Here is an 18,965-nt window from a genome sequence, read left to right on the forward strand (position 1 = left end):
AACAAAAACTTGATTGTGTTTTCTTTATAGCCACAAAAATCACTGTCATAAAACTACTAAAACAGATTTGTATTGTACCGTTCAGCAACAATAAGGTGTCATTTTGCCTCCACATTGATGAGGTAAAAAGTCAAAAAGTTTGATTGTGGGTTCAGTGCATTGTAACACACAGCTTTTGAGACCGTTACAGTAAACATGTTGTACCCAAAGAAAGAACAACAAAACTGTCTACACCCAAAAACTACACAGCGTCGACTTCTATTGACGGCTCTATCCCAACAAAACAGAAAAGTGAAAGAGATGCAGTCCCTGGGGCCAACCTTTTCAAGTTCATGAACATAAAATTCATCGGTTGCACATCCCTGTAATTGTCCATAGTCTGATTTGAGTGGTGTTTGAAGGAGACTGCAGGTGTCACTTCAAAGTTCATCTGGAATTTGCCTGGAATGCTTTCGTGTCAGTGCTAAAAGGAAGAAAATAAAGGAAAAAACAATGCATAAGATGGTAATAATCTATAGTTACAGCTCACGTCAAAGGGGAAGTATATTTATGACAGGTTGTTTATTTAGTTGCAGGGCACAGAATGACTTTGTTCAATATTTTAATTGTAGTTTAAAAATATATACAAATACAAATAGGGTGACCTCCTCAAACGCTAGTAAAAGTGGTTCAACTTGGACATAATACATTTAAAGGTGCTACATTACACAAAATGGATTCTTGTGAGTTTTAAGCCATGCTATAATATTGTTACCTCATCAAAAACATACCTGGAGTTGTGTTTTGTTTCATTCACACATGTTTGAGTAAGTCTTTATTATTAGTCTGTCGACATCTGCAAAACTCAAAATAATCTGTTCCACTTTATGATGTCATCTAGTGGTAGTTTTCAAGTTAACGTTTACCTTTTACCTTTAGTTCAGCAGAGGTTTGCAAATCCAGGGCTGAAAATTGTCCAAATGATCCTAGTGAAGGTGTATGGAGTTTAAAAAAAAACACAGTGAACCATTTTCTGTGTTACCACATGGCATTACAAGGTGGAACAGAGTGTTTTTTATTAGAAAGAATAACTCAGCCTAAATGTGCAGGGTTTGTGTGTTAAACATGTGAAACAAAACACAACTCTGGGCATGTTTTGATGAGGAAACAACATTATAACAGATCAGAAAATAGCATAATATGTGCCCTTTTCAGCTTATGCACGATAACTGCAATAAACGCACAATAAATTTCAGTTTTTACCAACCAACGCACTGAGAACTGAGAGAGATGGAACAGCAATAGGTCAGAACATACAACCTAGAAAGTCAGGATGTCCAAATAGTGATGATTTTAGCAAAAAAACTTTTATACTGTCATGTTTTCTGTATGTAATATATGTGAATCTCACTATTGGGATGAGGGACAGGTAGTGGGACTAACATAAATTCTACACACTTGTACATTTTTCTGCTCAACTGTGCAGACTTACTCGTACTTCAGTCTCTATGGAACCACCTTCTGATTCTTGATCCTGTAGAGGTCAGAGTTCAAATCAGTTGTAACAGGAAATGGCTGAGGTTAATGCTCTTGCTCTGTTTAAGCTAAAACTCCTAAATAAGTTGATTATCCAGTGTCTCCTTTTATGTCTTCACTGCTACAACACTCACGTTGGACCGCCCAGTGTCTTGGACTTGTTCTGGTTTGGCTCCGAGGCCGTAATAGACGTTTGGGTCTAAATCGAAGGAGTCGTTGTCAGGCTGTGAATAAAAGATGTCCCACCTGTTTTAGTTAAGGACATAAGTCTAAACGGGACAAAGCATGATGGGATGGAGGGGTGATGTGCTGATGACAGTGGTCTTAGGAGATATTCTCTGACACTGGCTTTGTTTACATGCACAACAAAAATCTGATCATGATCTGCAGCTTTTGATAAGGAAAATTATGCAAAAAGGGCAAACTCATGGTGCAAAGACAAACATGAAAGAGACTATGTTAAAGATTTAAATTGTTATTTCTAGCGGTGGAACACTACAAAGGAAAAGTAGCAAAGTACTTTTTATATATTGTCTGAGACCTGCTGAAAAGGCTGAGGGGTTTATTTTTAACATGTTCATAATTTAAGCAAACAAAAATATACAAATAAAAACTATCGATTCAATTGTTTCTTTCACGATATCTGAAATACCTCAAAATCTCAGGGAAAATGTTTTACGTTTTACTCTTTAAGTAAATTTTTAAACTGATATTTTAATACTTTTACTTTTACTTAAGTTGATTTTTTCAGGTGATACATTTATTTTCAATCAAGTATTTTTTCCAGTGTCTGTACTTTTACACCTCTGATTATTTTATTAATTGTACAAAACTTTTTCTTTTTTTTTTATCACATTTCTTCACATTTCTTTTGTGCAAACCCAAGACTTAATTATCTGATTATTTTACTTTTTGTTACTGGGTTTCAGTTTCTAGTTTGATGATTTACGGGACAAAAACTGGCTTTACGATTCTTCATTTCCATCCCCTACAGTTATACACGAATCTGCTGACATCTGCTGTTTAAAGATGATAATGAACATGTGAATGAAGCTTTTAAAAAATGAATCAAACAAAACATGATTTCTCACCTGATTTTGTGTCTCTGTGTATTTGAATTTCATATTCTTGTAAAACTCTCTTTTTGGTAACAAATAAAGTAGAACCAAGTCACAAACCACAGTAGCCTGGAAAATGAGACATGAAACGTTAATTCAGTTAGACTATAAGTTATTATTGTTTGTGATACTCAAATAAATAGCACTGTGTGGTGCTATTACATTTTTTTTTTAAATTAAATAAAAATTAGAAGCTCCAAAGAACTGTGGTGCGGATGAGTTTTTTCTAGTCCAGATTAAGTCCTGGTTTTGTCCAGGTTTAGTTCAGGTTTCTTTGGACTCAGCACACAGACTCAGTTTTTATCAGATGTGCATGTCTCTATCTACCTGTCAGAGTCAAGTCATTGTTTTGCAAGTCTCAAGTAAGTCTCAAGTCTTTGACCTCAAGTCCAAGTCAAGTCCCAAGTCACAGACCGGCAAGTCCAAGTTGAGTCCAAGTCGAGTCCAAGTCCTCTGCTTTGAGCTTCAAGTAATTTCAAGTCTTCAAAACTGAAGTAACAAACAGCTCATATTTTTGCAATTTATACTCCTTTTAAACTAAATTGTACTGCCTAAAAAAGTCATGGTTACAAATAGAGATGTAACAATACCCAAATCTCACCTTACAACATTTATTAGAATATTCTGAAGAGGCTAACAGAATTGGGGACATGATACTTTCTCTTTTTAAATGATCTTAGTGTGAATCATTACTGTCATAATCCAAAGAATTCATATTTGGTAGCGGTTAATAACAATTATTTTGTCATGTAGTTTGCACTGAAATGGAGCAAAGGATCATGGTCCGTGTAGCTCCCTTTGTTTATTAGCTGCTGCTGCAATTAAACAAAGCATTTAAGTGAGGGATCTTATAATCCAATTATTATGACAGTCTGAATATTATTATGAAACATTTGTCTATACAATATCACAGTATTTCAGTTACCGTTACATTCCTAGTAACAAATACGTGAGTGGGTAGCAATATTTAGTACTTGAGGAGAAGCATCAAGCCATTTCAAGTCACAGGCCTGAGTCAAGTCAAGTCCCGAGTCATTGGCCTCAAGACCAAGTCGAGTCTCAAGTCTTAGTCCATTTGATCAAGTCGGGTCTCAAGTCTGAGTCGAGTCCAAGTCACGACTTGTAAGTCCCCAAGTCTGCTGCTTGTAGTCGACCTAATACACATGAAACTCACCACTCCAAAAATGCCCACACCTGAGCCTATGGCGGTTAATGTTGGGATGATATCAAATTTCCTGGCCTGCAAAGTACACAGTTATCTCATGTTATAATTATGTGTTTTATTATTTGTTACACACAGTTTCCTGTAACAGACACAGATTTAGACTCACCAGTGAATGTGTTATTACTTCAATCCTTATTCCAAACGCTTTGAAAAGAGTCCTTTTCTGAACTCCATTTTCAATATAATGCCTTGCATACCTAAGCACATTGTATACAAGTTATTGCAAATATTGCATTTACATGTTCCAAACCCAACCCTGTATTTGTTATTATAGGAAAGGAACAGAAAATGAATGTGCGATACAAGTATTTATACTGTAACTGAAATAGTATATAACAAGTGAGGCTTTGAACTGCAGATACAAATGGCAGCAGCTCAAATACAAACATGATGAGCGCTGTTAGCTGGGTTATTTAAACCTCATATTAGAGCAAATATGTGTGTGGAGCCCTGTGGATCATAGGCTCCATTACTGTCCATGCTGCGGCTGCAGGGAAGAGGGTCACACCTGAAGTTGTATCCCACAGATGCTCGAAACTTGTCTGTCTCGTCTGGGTTTCTGTACAGGCCATGGAAGCTGTACTCGGGTTTACAGTGTCGCACATCCAGATCAAAGTTACATAACCAGTCCACCACAATGCCTATGGCTCCTCCCTGTAGAGTTCAAACCACATTTAATAATGTTTTGCATTGACAAAGGGAATAAAACATCAAAGACCAAAAAGACCTATCTTGTGGTAAAACTTACCACTTTTGCTATTGTTTCGAAGTTGAAGCCAGATATTCTGACTATGTCTCCCAGGCTGAATATGGGGCAGAGAGGAGCTGTCTCTGGATGGTAAAGACATTTACTGATGTACTTCGAGTCAATACCTTCAACCAGGTTACTCCTGAAATAACCAGAGAGGCTTGTTCAAATCAAATTATACAAGAGCATGGAAATGTGGAGGGTAAATATATAGTGCACTCGTAGCTACGTATATACCAGAGCAAAAAAAAAAACTGAAGTAAAATATTACATGAAAAAATCTGTAAAAGTATTAAAGTATCAATTTAAAAATGTACTATCCATCCATCCATCCATTTTCTTCCGCTTATCTGGGCCGGGTCGCGAGGGCAGCAGTCTAAGCAGGGACTCCCAAACTTCCCTCACCCCAGACACGTCCTTCAGCTCCTCCGGTGGGATCTGAAGGCGTTCCCAGGGCAGCCGAGAGACATAGTCCCTCCAGCGTGTCCTGGGTCTTCCCCAGGGCCTCCTCCCGGTGGGACATGCCCAGAACACCTCCCTAGGGAGGTGTCCAGGAGGCATCCTGAGCAGATGCCCGAGCCACCTCAGCTGGCTCCTCGCAACGTGTAGGAGCAGCGGCTCTACTCTGAGCTCCTCCCGTGTGACCGAGCTCCTCACCCTATCCCTAAGGGTGCGCCCGGCCACTCTGCGGAGGAAGCCCATTTTGGCCGCTTGTATCCGTGATCTTGTCCTTTCGGTCATTACCCAGAGCTCATGACCATAGGTGAGGGTAGGAACGTAGATTGACCGGTAAATCGAGAGCTTTGCCTTTGGGCTCAGCTCCTTCTTTACCACAACGGACCGATACAGCGACCGCATCACTGCAGACGCTGCACCGATCCACCTGTCAATCTCACGCTCCATCCTTCCCTCACTCGTGAACAAGACCCCGAGATACTTGAACTCCTCCACTTGGGGCAGAGACTCACCACCCACCCGGAGAGAGCAAACCACCTTTTTCTGGTCAAGAACCATGGCCTCGGATTTGGAGGAGCTGATTCTCATCCCAGCCGCTTCACACTCGGCTGCAAACCGCCCCAGTGCCTGCTGCAGGTCCTGGCTCGAAGAAGCCATCAGGACAACATCATCTGCAAACAGCAGAGATGAAATCCTGTGGTTCCCGAACCAGACCCCCTCCGGCCCCTGGCTGCACCTAGAAATTCTGTCCATAAATATAATGAACAGAACCGGTGACAAAGGGCAGCCCTGGTGGAGTCCAACATGCACCGGGAACAGGTCTGACTTACTGCCGGCAATGCGAACACAGCTCCTGCTCCGGTCATACAGGGACCGGACAGCCCTTAGCAAAAGGCCCCGGACCCCATACTCCCAGAGCACCCCCCAAAGGACACCACGAGGGACACGGTCAAATGCCTTCTCCAAATCCACAAAACACATGTGGACTGGTTGGGCAAACTCCCATGAACCCTCGAGGACCCGATGGAGAGTATAGAGCTGGTCCAGTGTTCTGCGACCGGGACGAAAACCACACTGCTCCTCCGGAATCCGAGGTTTGACTATCGGTCGGATGACGGTCGAAAATGTACTAATGCAGTGAAAAGTAAAAGAATTTCACTCAGATCTTGAGATCAAATAAAGCTTCAAATGTAGAGATTCTGATAAAGATTTGTGCAACAGAAACAGCTGAAGTTTTTTTCTTTGTATGTTCACTCAAATTATAAACATGTTAAAAATAAACCTCTCAGCCTTCTCAGCAGGTCCAGACAATAATTAAAAAACTGTTCAATCCAGTTCAAAAATGTAGTGGAGTAGAAAGTAAAAGTAAAAAGTATCCACTTTAAAATCTGCTTAAGTGAAATACAAGTAGATAAAATGTATACTTGAGTACACTACTTTTACTTTGTTGCATTCCACCACTGTATACAGACTATAGGCAAAGCATCTACTGAGGAAAATATAACCATTACCTTGTGATGCCAAATAATGGAAATGTGACAGAGTTTTTGATGAAAAGTGTGAAGTTCTCTGCAGATAGCAGCAATGGAGGGCTGTGTGGAGAAAGAAAGAGCACATTTACATTTATACAACAAAAAGGTGATGACATAAGCGGTAAATCTACATCACCCCTTAGAATTATGGGTAGAGATGGGACTATATCACAATAAAATGGATAGACAAGTGTTCATGGTAGTTTATTGTCATTATACCACTAGGATGTTTGCCGTAAATGTTACTAAACTACACTTTCTTTGTGGAGTCACTTCCGGTTAAGCAGAAATCCCATTAATTTCAACTGAGAATCTGGTCAAAGTTTTACGGCTAAAATACGATATAAAGTAGGCAGTGTTCATTTGACCAACAAATCAACACTGCACCAATTCTCTGGAGGCTTTAAAATGGTTTTGGAGTCTGTATAGAACTTATTTGCTGTGAAGATCATTAGCCCCGTGCAAAATAATTCAACCCGAATGACGATGGCAGAGCCCATGGCAACTTCCGGCATAAGGTGAACAGGCTATAGGAATACACCGTACTGTATTACTGTTAATATTGTTATTTTAATAGATCCATGGAATACACACTCTGGGATGTGGTGGTCGTTCTCCACCGGACACCAGGCCTGTACCTCACATGTCTTTGTAGTGTCATTACAAACTCCGGTCATGGTTCCTGAAAATACAAGATTTGGAAAAGTTCAGCTACATAAAGACAATGAAATCAGAGTGTAAAGACAGGCAGATGCAAGTGCACGAGGTTTGGCAGAGATCATTTCCAAACATGATGAAGTTATGTGCTTGCAGTTCTCCAGTTTTATCTGAGCTCTACATCTGGAGGAGCAGGCAGCGAGATATGAGGCGAAGCTAATGCCGGAACACTTTTCTTTATCTGCACTTGAGTCATCTTCTGCATATAATTTGATCTTTCAGCCATTTAAATCTACAATGCATATTTGCTAAAGTGGCAGGATTTTAGAGGAAAAAAAACTGTGGGTTCACATCTGAGTAAAGACTAAAAATCAAGAATTTCATGTATTTTAGAAAATGTTTGTAGAGGTCTAAAAATTAAAGGATTACCAGGGTTTTAATGATATAATATTTAGTTTTTTTGTTTGTTTTGTTTGTTTTTTTTACAACAGGGCTGCACAATTTTCTCAAAAGTAACTGGACACATTTTATTCTTGTTTTTTACTATGGACCAGACCTGGACAACTAAGGGATTAAACAGACACATTTGACAGAGGGTATCTGTACTTTCTACTCCACTACATTTTCAAACTGAACTGAAAAGCAGAAGTATTTTTATTATTATCTGAGACCTTGTTTTTTTTTTTTTTTTAACACATCCATTCATCTGAAATGTCATTAGATCTCAAAATCTGCACAGAATACTTTCACTTCTTACCCTTCAAGTACATTTTTTGTAACATTTACTTAGATTTTTCATTACTTTTACTTGCGTATTTGTTTGCTCGGGCTCAAAATTGAATACTTCTTCACTGCTGTGGTTTATACTGGGACTCAGCTCAGAATTCTCATTGTAAACAACTCCAGGAGCATTAACATTTGAGAAAAGACTGAAATATGAACTGATGAACTAATACAAGACTCCCATTTCAGGACATGTTTGTAGAGGTCTATAAACTACTAGGGCTCGCAGTTGTTGTTCAGAACAGAGAACAGTTCGAGACTAGAAACATGCAAAATCAAGACAAATAACTATTAAAAACACACTGTGCATATTACCATACAAAACATTACCATCTTTGTGATTTGCACTGACTGATTTCTGTTCTGATTTCAGTTCATTGCAGTATATTGTGCAGTTGTAATATTTGCTTCCTCTCCTGTTATGGTCAGCTTGAGTCGGCCTGTGTGTTTATGAGTGTGCAGTGTTCTGTGAGCGTGACTGTGGGGCGACGGGCTTGTTTACCCGTCTGCAGCTCTAATGACAGCTCCTCGCCTCTCCCCGCACCTCCAGCTCAATGAGACCGCTCTCGATCGGACACATCTAAGGCTCTGGGAGGCTCGGGGTTTATTGGAGCAGATGCTACAGCTGATGACTTTATTTAACCGTGGAGAAAAGATATTTATGCAACCGTAAACTAAGGCTGGACATTGTGTTTAGGCTTGCAATATATGTTTAAAAATGTGGATTCTGTTCAGATTGCACTCAAGAAGCATATGAATTTCAGATCGCGTTCATACTGTTGAGATGTATTGTCCAGTCCTACCACCATGGCCGTCTAAGCGATGTCTATTTGCATTGTGTACTAGTAGTAGGATATCCTCTTGTCTTAAGCCCTGTGCTAACATACAGCTTCATCAGACTCTGCTTACTTAAGGCAGGGCTGACTATAACGCATAACAGAAACTCTACTGCTTGGCTGTTAAGAAATAGTTGCTTGTTTATCTAATCCAATTTTTCCCTTTTGTTGAATAAAGAAAACATGTCTAAATATTTGCCTTATAAATGAAGGAAAGCCTGACCTGACACCTCTGGTAGAAGAAGAACTCAGTACCGGTGCACAAAATACTCAAGCAAAAGTAAAAGTATCACATGAAAAAAAGTATTAAAGATTAAGAATGTACTTAAAGAGTAGAAAGTAAAAGTATTTCACACAGATTTTGAGGTCTTATAATGCTTCAAATGTAGTGATTTTGATACAGATTTGTGTTGAATTTTGTTCCCTAGAAATAGCTGAATCAGTTTTGTTTTTTTTTTTACTGTTTTTATTTGTATATTTTTATTTGCTCAAACTGTGGAAATGTAAAAAAATGTAGTGGAGTAGAAAGAATAGATACTGCTCTTAAATGTAGTGAAGTAAAAGTAAAAAGTATTCATTGAAAAATTACAGATACCTAAAATGTATACTTAAGTACAGTACACTACTACTTTTACTTTTAAGTTACACGGAGTAACTTTTCGAGGGGACTGTCTCCATGGAGATATTATTGCAGTGCCTGGAATGTTCAGTACTATACATCATTCAGCTTAATCTAACTTATTTTTTTCCAATTATGTCTGTTTATATCGCTAAAAAAAAGCCTTGAAAAACAACTGTAAGCTGTGTCACCTCTGCTTAGATCTGACTTGTACCATGGCCTGGTCGCATCACCTGCTTGTCTCCACGGAGATAGATGAGTTTAATGCAATACTGTGGCCAATCAATCAGTTTGTTTGTTTTGTTTTTTTGCTGCTTTTAGAGATTTGAATGTAACTTTCAGTATGGAGTTCCAGAGTTATTTTTTGTTTTTCATTTTAAATCTGCCGTGTTAAAGAGTTGTTTAATTCATATGTTTGGAGTGAGTTTGCAGGAGTGACACATCAGTGAGTGAGTGCAGTGGGGCATTTAGGTCAGTAGAATTTACCATGTCCTGTGCGTTTGTAACTCCCTCCTTCACAGTCAGCATCTTTGGTACAGTTGTGCTTACCAGGAAGCTAAGGAAGAGAACATGTTATCAGTCAGTTTAAAGTCGTGTAACCAAAGGGAAACTGCCAATGTTTACACACAAACCTGTCTTAATATAAAGTGGAATATAAGCTAAACACAATAGTCTAATATCTGTTTAAGGTATAAAACAAAACTGCAAAACTGTATTACTCAAATGGAATAACATAGGCCACTTGTCAATACCTCATACTTCATATTATTCTGACTTTTCACTTCTTACTTTAATATTTAGAAGTAATTCAGTGCACTGTGTCAAAAAGTACCTGAAATATACCCAAATTTGTAAAAAAAAAAAAAAAAAAAAAAAAAGTCAATAATCCCTGCCTTTAGTCTAATACTGTTGCATGCTGTAAAATGTGTGTGTGCTGTGTAAATAAATACACTAGTGGCTATTTCAAATACCCACTTGTATGAAGTTTAGTATACACAACTGGCCAATTACACAAACAGTTGTGGAATGAGGCACAGTTTCCGTGCATCTTGACTATTTAAGGAAGTAGTTGTTGAGTATGTTAGAGGAAGAGAGAAGAGACAAGCCGACTAAATAAGTACAAGCAGATACCTCGGGACACTTTCCCAGTGACTGGCCTTCTGTTATGATGTAATTCGTCATCACCACAAACGATGCGTCTCCCTGTGTGTACACACGAAGCAGACAGTCTATCACGTATGGTTTTAATACGATATGATCAAAGCAATTACACAGTAGAACATGTGTGTCCAGAGATCAACATTGTAAAGCTTTGGAACAGTCTATGATATGGGCCATGTGAAGGGCTTAAAGTAACAACAGTGTTACTGGATCTGCATTAAAGGGTCCATACCATACTATTTTTTGATCTATGTTGTAATGTTGTTTTCTCATCACAAATATAACTGGAGTTGCGTTTTGTTTCATTCACACATGTTTAACACACAAACCCCGCATATTGAGGCTGAGTTCTTCTTTCAAACTAAAAACACTTTGTTCCACCTTGTGATGTCATGTGGTAATACAGGAAGTGCTCCATACACCTTTACTAGAATCATTTGGAGATTATTTCAGTCCTGGAATTGCTGTACTAAAGGTAAAGGGAGCTGTTAACTTGAAAACTACCACTTCATGACATCACAAGGTGGAACAGAACATTTTGAGCTTTGGAGATGCAGACAGACTAATAATAGAGGATTACTCATACACCTGTGAATGAAAGAACCCAACAGCAGGTATGTTTTTGAGGAGATAACAGCATCATAACATGGATTAAAGCTCACAGGAGCTTTATGTAATATAGGACACTTAACTTTACTGCATACACTCATTTCCCATAACTATAGGGTTTGTCATCACAGGCAATGTGCCAAAGCATAACACACCTATCAAAACAAACATGGTTACCATCAATATACACTTTACAATGTATAATGACTCTTTATTGTCCTTTCACTTTTACATAATGCACAGATAGCACATTCTAAGTGTCTATTCAAAGTGTGCATATTAAGCATAAACCATGGAACAACTGCCTGCAAAAAATGTTGAGTGTGGTCATTCGTAGTCGTTAAGTTCATTAAACCTCATTAAAGGTGCACTATGTAAATTTTCTGATGGAGGATCCACCACCTGTCTCCATGGAGATGCTTTGCCTGAAATGTTCCACAGCATGGCATTAAACACAAAATAGAGTTTACGTTTATTGCCATATTGTGGAACATTTACAGGTGTTTTCATTGCTCAAAATACCTTGAAAAATATGCATCATTACTGTAAGTGAGGTTGTCTCTCCACAGATCTCACCTGCCTGTTGCCGTCGCCTGCTTGTCTCCATGCAGATATACAGGAGTTTAATGCCATACTGCGCTACATTTCAGACAAATCAATAACATTTACTTAGAGACAAGCAGGTAGCGGGCCCTTCACCAGAAACACCAGTTAGTTTCTGTTGTGTTAAATTAAAATTAACCCAATAAAACCCTGAGTTCATTGCCATTTTTATTGTTTGTCTATTCTTTATGTGATGTTTGCACACATGAGGGAGGGGTCAGCTTAAACTGTCTTCACCTTTAAAAGTTTTAAAGCACACACATGTCCTGTTTGAAATGAGCTCTTATTTACAGTGAAGCCATAACTATATAACCATCCAGTCTGTCTAAACATTAACTCAGGTGACTTCAGTGTCCTGTCGCTCAGGTCATGTTTTTGTCATGAATGTGCAACGATAGAATCACTGACACAAACACATACAAATACATGCTTGCTTAAAGATGCACTATGGAAGTTTTCTGGTGAAGGGTAACCTGCTTGAAGATGATATTGCTTTGTCTGGGATGTTCCACACGACGGCATTAGACATGTCTATCACTATGGAGACGAGCATAAAAGGCTGTGCTTACAGAGCTCATTTTCAGAGTTATTTTTGAGAATATCAATGCGAGATAGACAAGTTTAATGCCAGTGGAACATTCTAGCGAAAATGATAACATATCCATGGAAACAAGCAGGTGGCAGACCCCGCACTAGTAAAGTCATATAGTGCTCCTATAAAATGATGGTTTAAACACTTACCCACTGTCATAGGGTTCATTAAAACACAGTGTTACTGGATTGAATCAGACGACATGTTAAAGCACAACAGGCACAGGTCAACAGACTGTCACGTGTACATCATGTGTAAGGTCAAACTGGAATTAAAATATGAATAGACTTTTACGTAATCAACTCCAGTGGCGGATGAAGTACTCAGTTTAGTTACTTAAGTAAAAGTACTAAAACAGATAGAGATAAAGTTACTTAAGTAAAAAAAGTATCACATGAAAAAATCTACTTAAGTAAAAATATTTAAGTACCTGTTTAAAAATGTGCTTTAAGGGTAAAAAAGAAAAGTATTTCACACAAGTCTTAATTTGTTAAAGTGTAAATGTAGTGATATTAATTGAAAAATGATACATATTTTGGTCAACAATAACAATATGAAAGTAAAAGTAAAAAGTACCCACTGTAAAATGTACTTAAGTAAAGAATTCTACTTATGTACAGTACTTTACAACTTGTACTTTACATTTCACCACTGATGAGTTGTATGGATGATTTGTAGATTGACTTGAGTTGGACTTGAGTGACATGCTCCTGTACCTTTCACTTTCACTGTTGATCTACATCCTCCAGTGACCACAGCCTCTGCACTGGTCTGACCCAGCCTGATCCTCACTCCGTCTGACACTTGGATTTATAGTATTTGACTGTGGTAACATTTCACCCATTTATTTTAATCCCAGCACTGGTCATCTGCTTGTACATGGGTTCATAACAACATTCTTGAATTCCTATAGTTTAACACTGAACTGCAGACAGGGCTGAATTCTGTCGTAGAATTTGTTGTTCAAATGATGGATTGCAAATTTATTAACCTGGTTCATGGTCAGTGGTGGAAGGTAACGAAGTGCAAGTATTAAAGTACGGTACTTAAATAACGTTTTCAGGTATCTGTACTATACTTGTGTACATTTTACAGTGGATACTTTTTACTTTTACTTTACTACATTTGAGAGCAATATCTGTACTTTCTACTCCACTACATTTTTGAACTGCACTGAAAAGTAAAAAGTACTTTTTATAGGATGGGAGGGGTTCTTTTTACCATGTCCGTGGTAACATAATGACTAAAGTTTCCAGCTCAAGCTTCTGCTTTAAGTAAACAAAAATAAATACATAAAATTTATGAGAAAAATAAAAACACTGCTGCTTGCTGCTCTTGACCATTTATTTTTTTTAAATCAATACCACTACATTTACACACTTTTACTTCTTACTCTTTAAGTACATTTTTTATACAGGTACTTCAATACTTTTACTAAAGTACATTTTTTCATGTGATATTTTTCTTTTACTTGAGTAATTTTTTACCTCTGTAGCTGTACTTTTACTTAAGTAACAAAACTGAGTACTTCATCCACTACTGTTTATGGTTAATATCTCTGTAATTACTGGGTATGATCTACATGAAAGAAAAAAACTGGCACAAGTTCAACGTCTTCTCTTCAACGTCAGTATAAATAAACAAAAGTAAAATGATTTTTTCACAAGAGCCTCAGGAGATAGTTTCATTATTCAGCTCTAAAGATGTGATTGTTGTCAGCTGAAAGGACTTTAAGATAAGACATTAATATTGCAGGCTTGAGGACCCAATCCCCTAACAAATTATGATACGGTTCAACATTTGTGGATTTTTATTTTGGATATTTCTTAGTAAAAATCCACACAGTTACACAGGCCTTCGCTGTGCATTGACTGACCTGTGGTGGGAACACATAGTCTGCCACATCCCAGATCTTCTCCATTCCATCCACATTGGTGTAGCCCACTCCTTTCATTTTGGTTAGGGTGGTGCTGATTGCAGTGTCGGTGGACTGGTAGCCTTTTTCATAGATGAACACCCACCTACGAAGGTCAGAGAAAAATACATAACGTTTCAACGCTACGTCCAGTCTCCACGGGCAGTGACACGCGGAGGTGCCATATAAACCCTGCAGCACGTTTACACTTTCTCTTAGGACATAAACGCCACTTCGACTATCACATCATCAGCATTTGTTTTTACTCGAAGCAAAGTGCATAAAGCATGGTGAACAAGACAGAAGCGCAAGAGCAGGGCAGTCAAGGGGGAAAATGTAAGTATTGGTAGTCATTGCAAACTGGTTGAAGGTGCGATTCCACTTAACGCACCACATCCCTTGTATCTACTGATATATGAATGTGTGTAGATGAGTGAGTGGTTCCTTGACCTAAAGCACTTTGAAAATGGAAAAGCCATGACCACTGACCAAAGTGTTTATTGCGCTGAAAAACAAGCGTCCTTATTATGAGCAGGGGCTTGCATCTCCACAAACATGACTCTTTTTTTACCTCCTCCTCCTACTTCCTTCCATGGAAATGTTGTTTCTTTGGCTTCTACAATTCCAGTATAAACTTCATCTATTTCCATGGAAAATATTCAAGGTATGGTTTTCAGTTTCTATTTCTGTGGAATCATGCATGGACCACTACGAGAAAGTGACATACTGGACCTTTAAACATAGATTTTAACCTTAAAACTGGCACATGTACATCCTACAGACAGTACTTTAATGAGTCTTTCTCCCGATTCATAAGTAGGACTTCATATTTTAATAACAAGTACATTTCATGGCTGATTTTCTACGTGACCAAAGGCTATGAGTACCAGCTGGCAAGTGCACATATGTATACGTTTAAGTTTTTTTGTTGTTGTTTTTTTTACATTGTTAGAAGTAATTACCCTGTGGCATTCGGCCCATAAGAAACACTTTACAGCTCCCATTCATTCAACAAATCCACACTGACAGAAAACACTGAAAAGCACCGTTACTGTAGTTCTATCACATTTGCAAATCAAATTAGTCAATGCCAGAGCTTATGGGAGCACATTCAAAGAGAGGAAAGAGCAAAAAATGGAGCATGTTAATGAAAAAAGCGTGAACTGAAACGGCGTGTGCTTCCCAAACAGAGATTATATCAGCCGCGTAGGAACAGTGTGCTCAAGGCTCTCCTCCCCTCTGCTACACAGGGCCAGTACTGTTCACACCAATTCAAAAACATTCATACAATAGTGTGCTGTTAATGAACACCAGTAGAAAATGGGGAATAATTAAAAGCTTTGTTGGCTTAATTGGGCTGCTGTGGTGAGATAATGACAGAAATGAGAATGTACATTTAACACTGTCTAATTAAAATCACTGCGAACTTCTATAGTCGTGAAAAGACATGGGAGATGAGCCAAAGTTGTTTTTTTACAAATATAATGCAGAATACCAATATTTAGTGTAATTGATTCTCTGCAGTACGTATAGGGCTGGGCAATATGACAAAAAATGAACCATATTTATTCTTTATCAGTCTTTTCAATTCTATTTCACAAATACAAAAAGACTTTCAGTATTATATTTGGGAACTTAAACAAGACATGTTTTTAATCATCATCAATCGTTGTTTAAAAAAAAATAGTACATTTTTTCCGATGAATCTAGAAATAGAAATAACTGAAATAACTGAATCTTGGTCTTAATTAAAATATTATTAATTGTCCTAATTACACAATATGTTTTGTTGTGATTTATGGATTTTTAAAGAGGTTTTTAAAACAGGTTCATATCAAATTTTGTACAAATACAACTTCAATTCTAACACTTTTCTGCACTAAATACTTGACGTTGGGAGTTGAAATTAAGTTAATGTCGTTATTTCATCTTGTCTGCGTAATCCCTCAGTCGAGCCATAGTAAAAAGAATTCAATTCTGTCAACTGGACCAAATATATTTTTTTCTTTTTTTAAATTTCATCATGTCAAACAATATTAGAACGACGACAATACAATTCTAGTGAAAGTATATTCATTTTCCATATCATGATATTTTTGTTAGAATAACAATACGAATTTAAAAACATCTTCTACATCTAATTCATTTCACATGTTGTTCTATTCATGGGATCTGACTTCCTGGTATAGACAATATTTGGACTTTTCACCAGCCAAATGAGATGCCTGTGTAATCCTTCAGTCGTCCAGATATGATCCATAGCAAAAGAACTGAATTTTTCTATTGGCATTCAAATGAGATAACATTGCTTTGGTCACAGTCCTAATTTGTCTTACTTATATCTCCGACACAGAATGACAGTGACAAGGTAAAGACTTCAAGAGAACTTCTGCCGTCAGCTTTTATAATCTCATCTTCTTTTGTGCCAATCACATGTCGTCTGATGTGGCTGGACATCAGTAAGGGGCAGGTGACAGCGGGACATAAAAGCCCAACACTTCTTATCAGGGGCGATTTTTCACATCTCTAGACTGACCTCCGGATTCCCAGTTTGACAAAGACAACCAGTCAAGTTAAAGCAGCACATTTCATCTCAGATTCAGAGTGACATGTCTTCTTGTTGCCATTAGCGACACTTGCTGTTTTTTCAGGTGCCCAGGACTATTTGCCTTATCTGTACGGTCACCAGCTTAAGGTAGCATGTCTACAGTAGCTTAGCTGGCATTGAACTGGGCAGCACTTTGATTGTAATCGGAGTTAACATACGCCTCCGCTTGTTCATATCACACACATCCTCAGGTCATACTACTACAGCTACGCAGAAATTCAAGAAATCCAAAGATATCCAAAGATATCCAAAGAATTCAAGTTAACGGAAATGTCTTTGAGTGGACTGACTTAGCATGAAACAAACATGTCAGAACAAGCAATACAATGTAACAAAAGCAATGATGTTATCTTTCTTCATATCTGCTCTCTTTGTCAGTCGGTGTTGGGAAATCACTAAATACATGGAGCAGAACTCTTCAGAATAGTACATCTGACTAACTGTATGCCAGGGCATTTACTCACTGCTTTTTTCCCTAATAAGGGGCTAAACAAATGTATTTACAAAGCTGTTTTAATCCTCTATTGCATTTTTACACTATAATATTACGCAACTTAATGTGAGTTTATTCTATATATTCAGAATACAGGACTGTGATTGGACAATGTCACGAATAATTAAATGAATCTTAATGAAAGTATTCAATATTATGTAACGGTATTCTTCCCTAACACGGCTGTCAGCACAAAATTAGTCAACACCACTTGCTCTATAGTACAAGAATGTGCAGTAAATTAGCTTACTAAAGTGTCACATGGACCACTAACAACAATGCAATGCTTGTACGTGCAATTTCCTCCCAAATAAACAAAACTTACCCAATGATATAACCCAGAACTCCGAGCTGAATTAACCGGCACACCACTCCCACTCTCCTGTTCCTCACCAGCACCTGACGTGGGGTCTCATACTCAAACAAAAAGTCTGAGAGGGCATTTGTAATTTTGTTTCTCATTTTTTCCATTGACCCCTTCCAAAATCAGGGTCAATATTGAAGCTTATAGTGGCATGCAGAATCCTGTAGACTCCTCCACCTCCTCTGGGACTTGGTGTGGTGGTCGGTGTGAGTCCTCTCTTGTGACAGAAAGGTCTTCTGCAAGCACTCAGAAGAAGAAGAAGTCAGCTGTGGACTCCCAAATCACCTCCCACTTTATAACCCCTCCCTTCTGTGTCATGAGAATCTGTCTCGCATAGGATCCCTTCAATACCCCTGCAATACACACATGGTTTCCAGTTGTTATTGAAATCCATTAAGATCCTTTTCATCCCCTGTTATGTGACTTAAAGAGCATATGGAAGGGTTTCAGGTTTTTCTAATTATTGCTGTAAATATTGTTCATAGTTTGACATGAGTTATGTGGCAGTTTGTGGAAAGAAAATTGAAAGGAAAAGTACAAAAATACAGGAAGTAGTAGTGAGTTCTAAAACGGTTTGATGCCTCTGTTATCAACACCAAAAATTCCAACCAAAATGTCAGAATAATTTGTGATTTTTTTTTCTTCTTGCAGTCTTAAAACTTCATATAACAAAATAATGATGTTGGCATTTATTTGTATTAGTCTAATCATAAGTACTAAGCAATTTAAAAGTTTTGGCTCTTATTAACACTATTGTTGCTAGATAACAGTTATAGAATTACCTCTACTAATGTCACATCTGCTGCCCGTGTTCAACCGCAAATTATATTAGGCCTATATTCACCAAATAAAAACATAATAGAAAAATACTAGGCAAGATTTCAGCAAAATTTTAAATGTAGTTACTTATATTGTAGCAAAATGAGTAGTCTACCCTGTTATATAGACTTTAAACTATAAGATAACTTTACACATAAATTTAGCTGCCACCTCCTCTTCTTCTTATCAAATTGCCTTGACATTCTCTTCCTGTGTGGCGAATGCAGATAGTTTCAACTCAAGCTGTGACATAAACAAACACACAATATGCGCGCAGCTCCTCTCATCATGTCAACATTTTGGAGACGTTAA

The 18,965-nt window shown here is 37.9% G+C and overlaps 1 protein-coding gene across 5 annotated transcripts; it reads right to left on the reverse strand.

The window, feature by feature from the left end:
* Positions 1 to 10: 10 nt before the first annotated feature.
* p2rx1 (purinergic receptor P2X, ligand-gated ion channel, 1) lies at positions 11 to 18,074 on the reverse strand. Of its 5 annotated transcripts, none has more exons than XM_033978945.2 (14): positions 17,796 to 18,065; positions 14,331 to 14,475; positions 10,621 to 10,692; positions 9,976 to 10,045; positions 7,189 to 7,276; positions 6,574 to 6,654; positions 4,607 to 4,748; positions 4,367 to 4,512; positions 3,965 to 4,055; positions 3,808 to 3,873; positions 2,607 to 2,702; positions 1,650 to 1,739; positions 1,472 to 1,513; positions 32 to 463 (listed from the first exon to the last, which is right to left on the reverse strand). In XM_033978945.2, the coding sequence occupies exons 1-14, from the start codon at positions 17,939 to 17,941 to the stop codon at positions 458 to 460; spliced, it is 1,281 nt and encodes a 426-aa protein (XP_033834836.1). In that variant the 5' UTR covers positions 17,942 to 18,065; the 3' UTR covers positions 32 to 457. The 5 variants fall into 5 exon arrangements, with proteins under 5 accessions (XP_033834838.1, XP_033834836.1, XP_033834835.2 ...); XM_033978944.2 differs by having other exon boundaries at positions 86 to 463; positions 1,459 to 1,513; positions 17,796 to 18,074; XM_033978947.2 differs by lacking the exon at positions 1,650 to 1,739 and having other exon boundaries at positions 11 to 463; positions 17,796 to 18,074.
* Between the last annotated feature and the right edge of the window lie 891 nt (positions 18,075 to 18,965).

The sequence above is a fragment of the Periophthalmus magnuspinnatus genome, chromosome 14 (assembly GCF_009829125.3).
Source record: "Periophthalmus magnuspinnatus isolate fPerMag1 chromosome 14, fPerMag1.2.pri, whole genome shotgun sequence".
Taxonomy (NCBI): domain Eukaryota; kingdom Metazoa; phylum Chordata; class Actinopteri; order Gobiiformes; family Gobiidae; genus Periophthalmus; species Periophthalmus magnuspinnatus.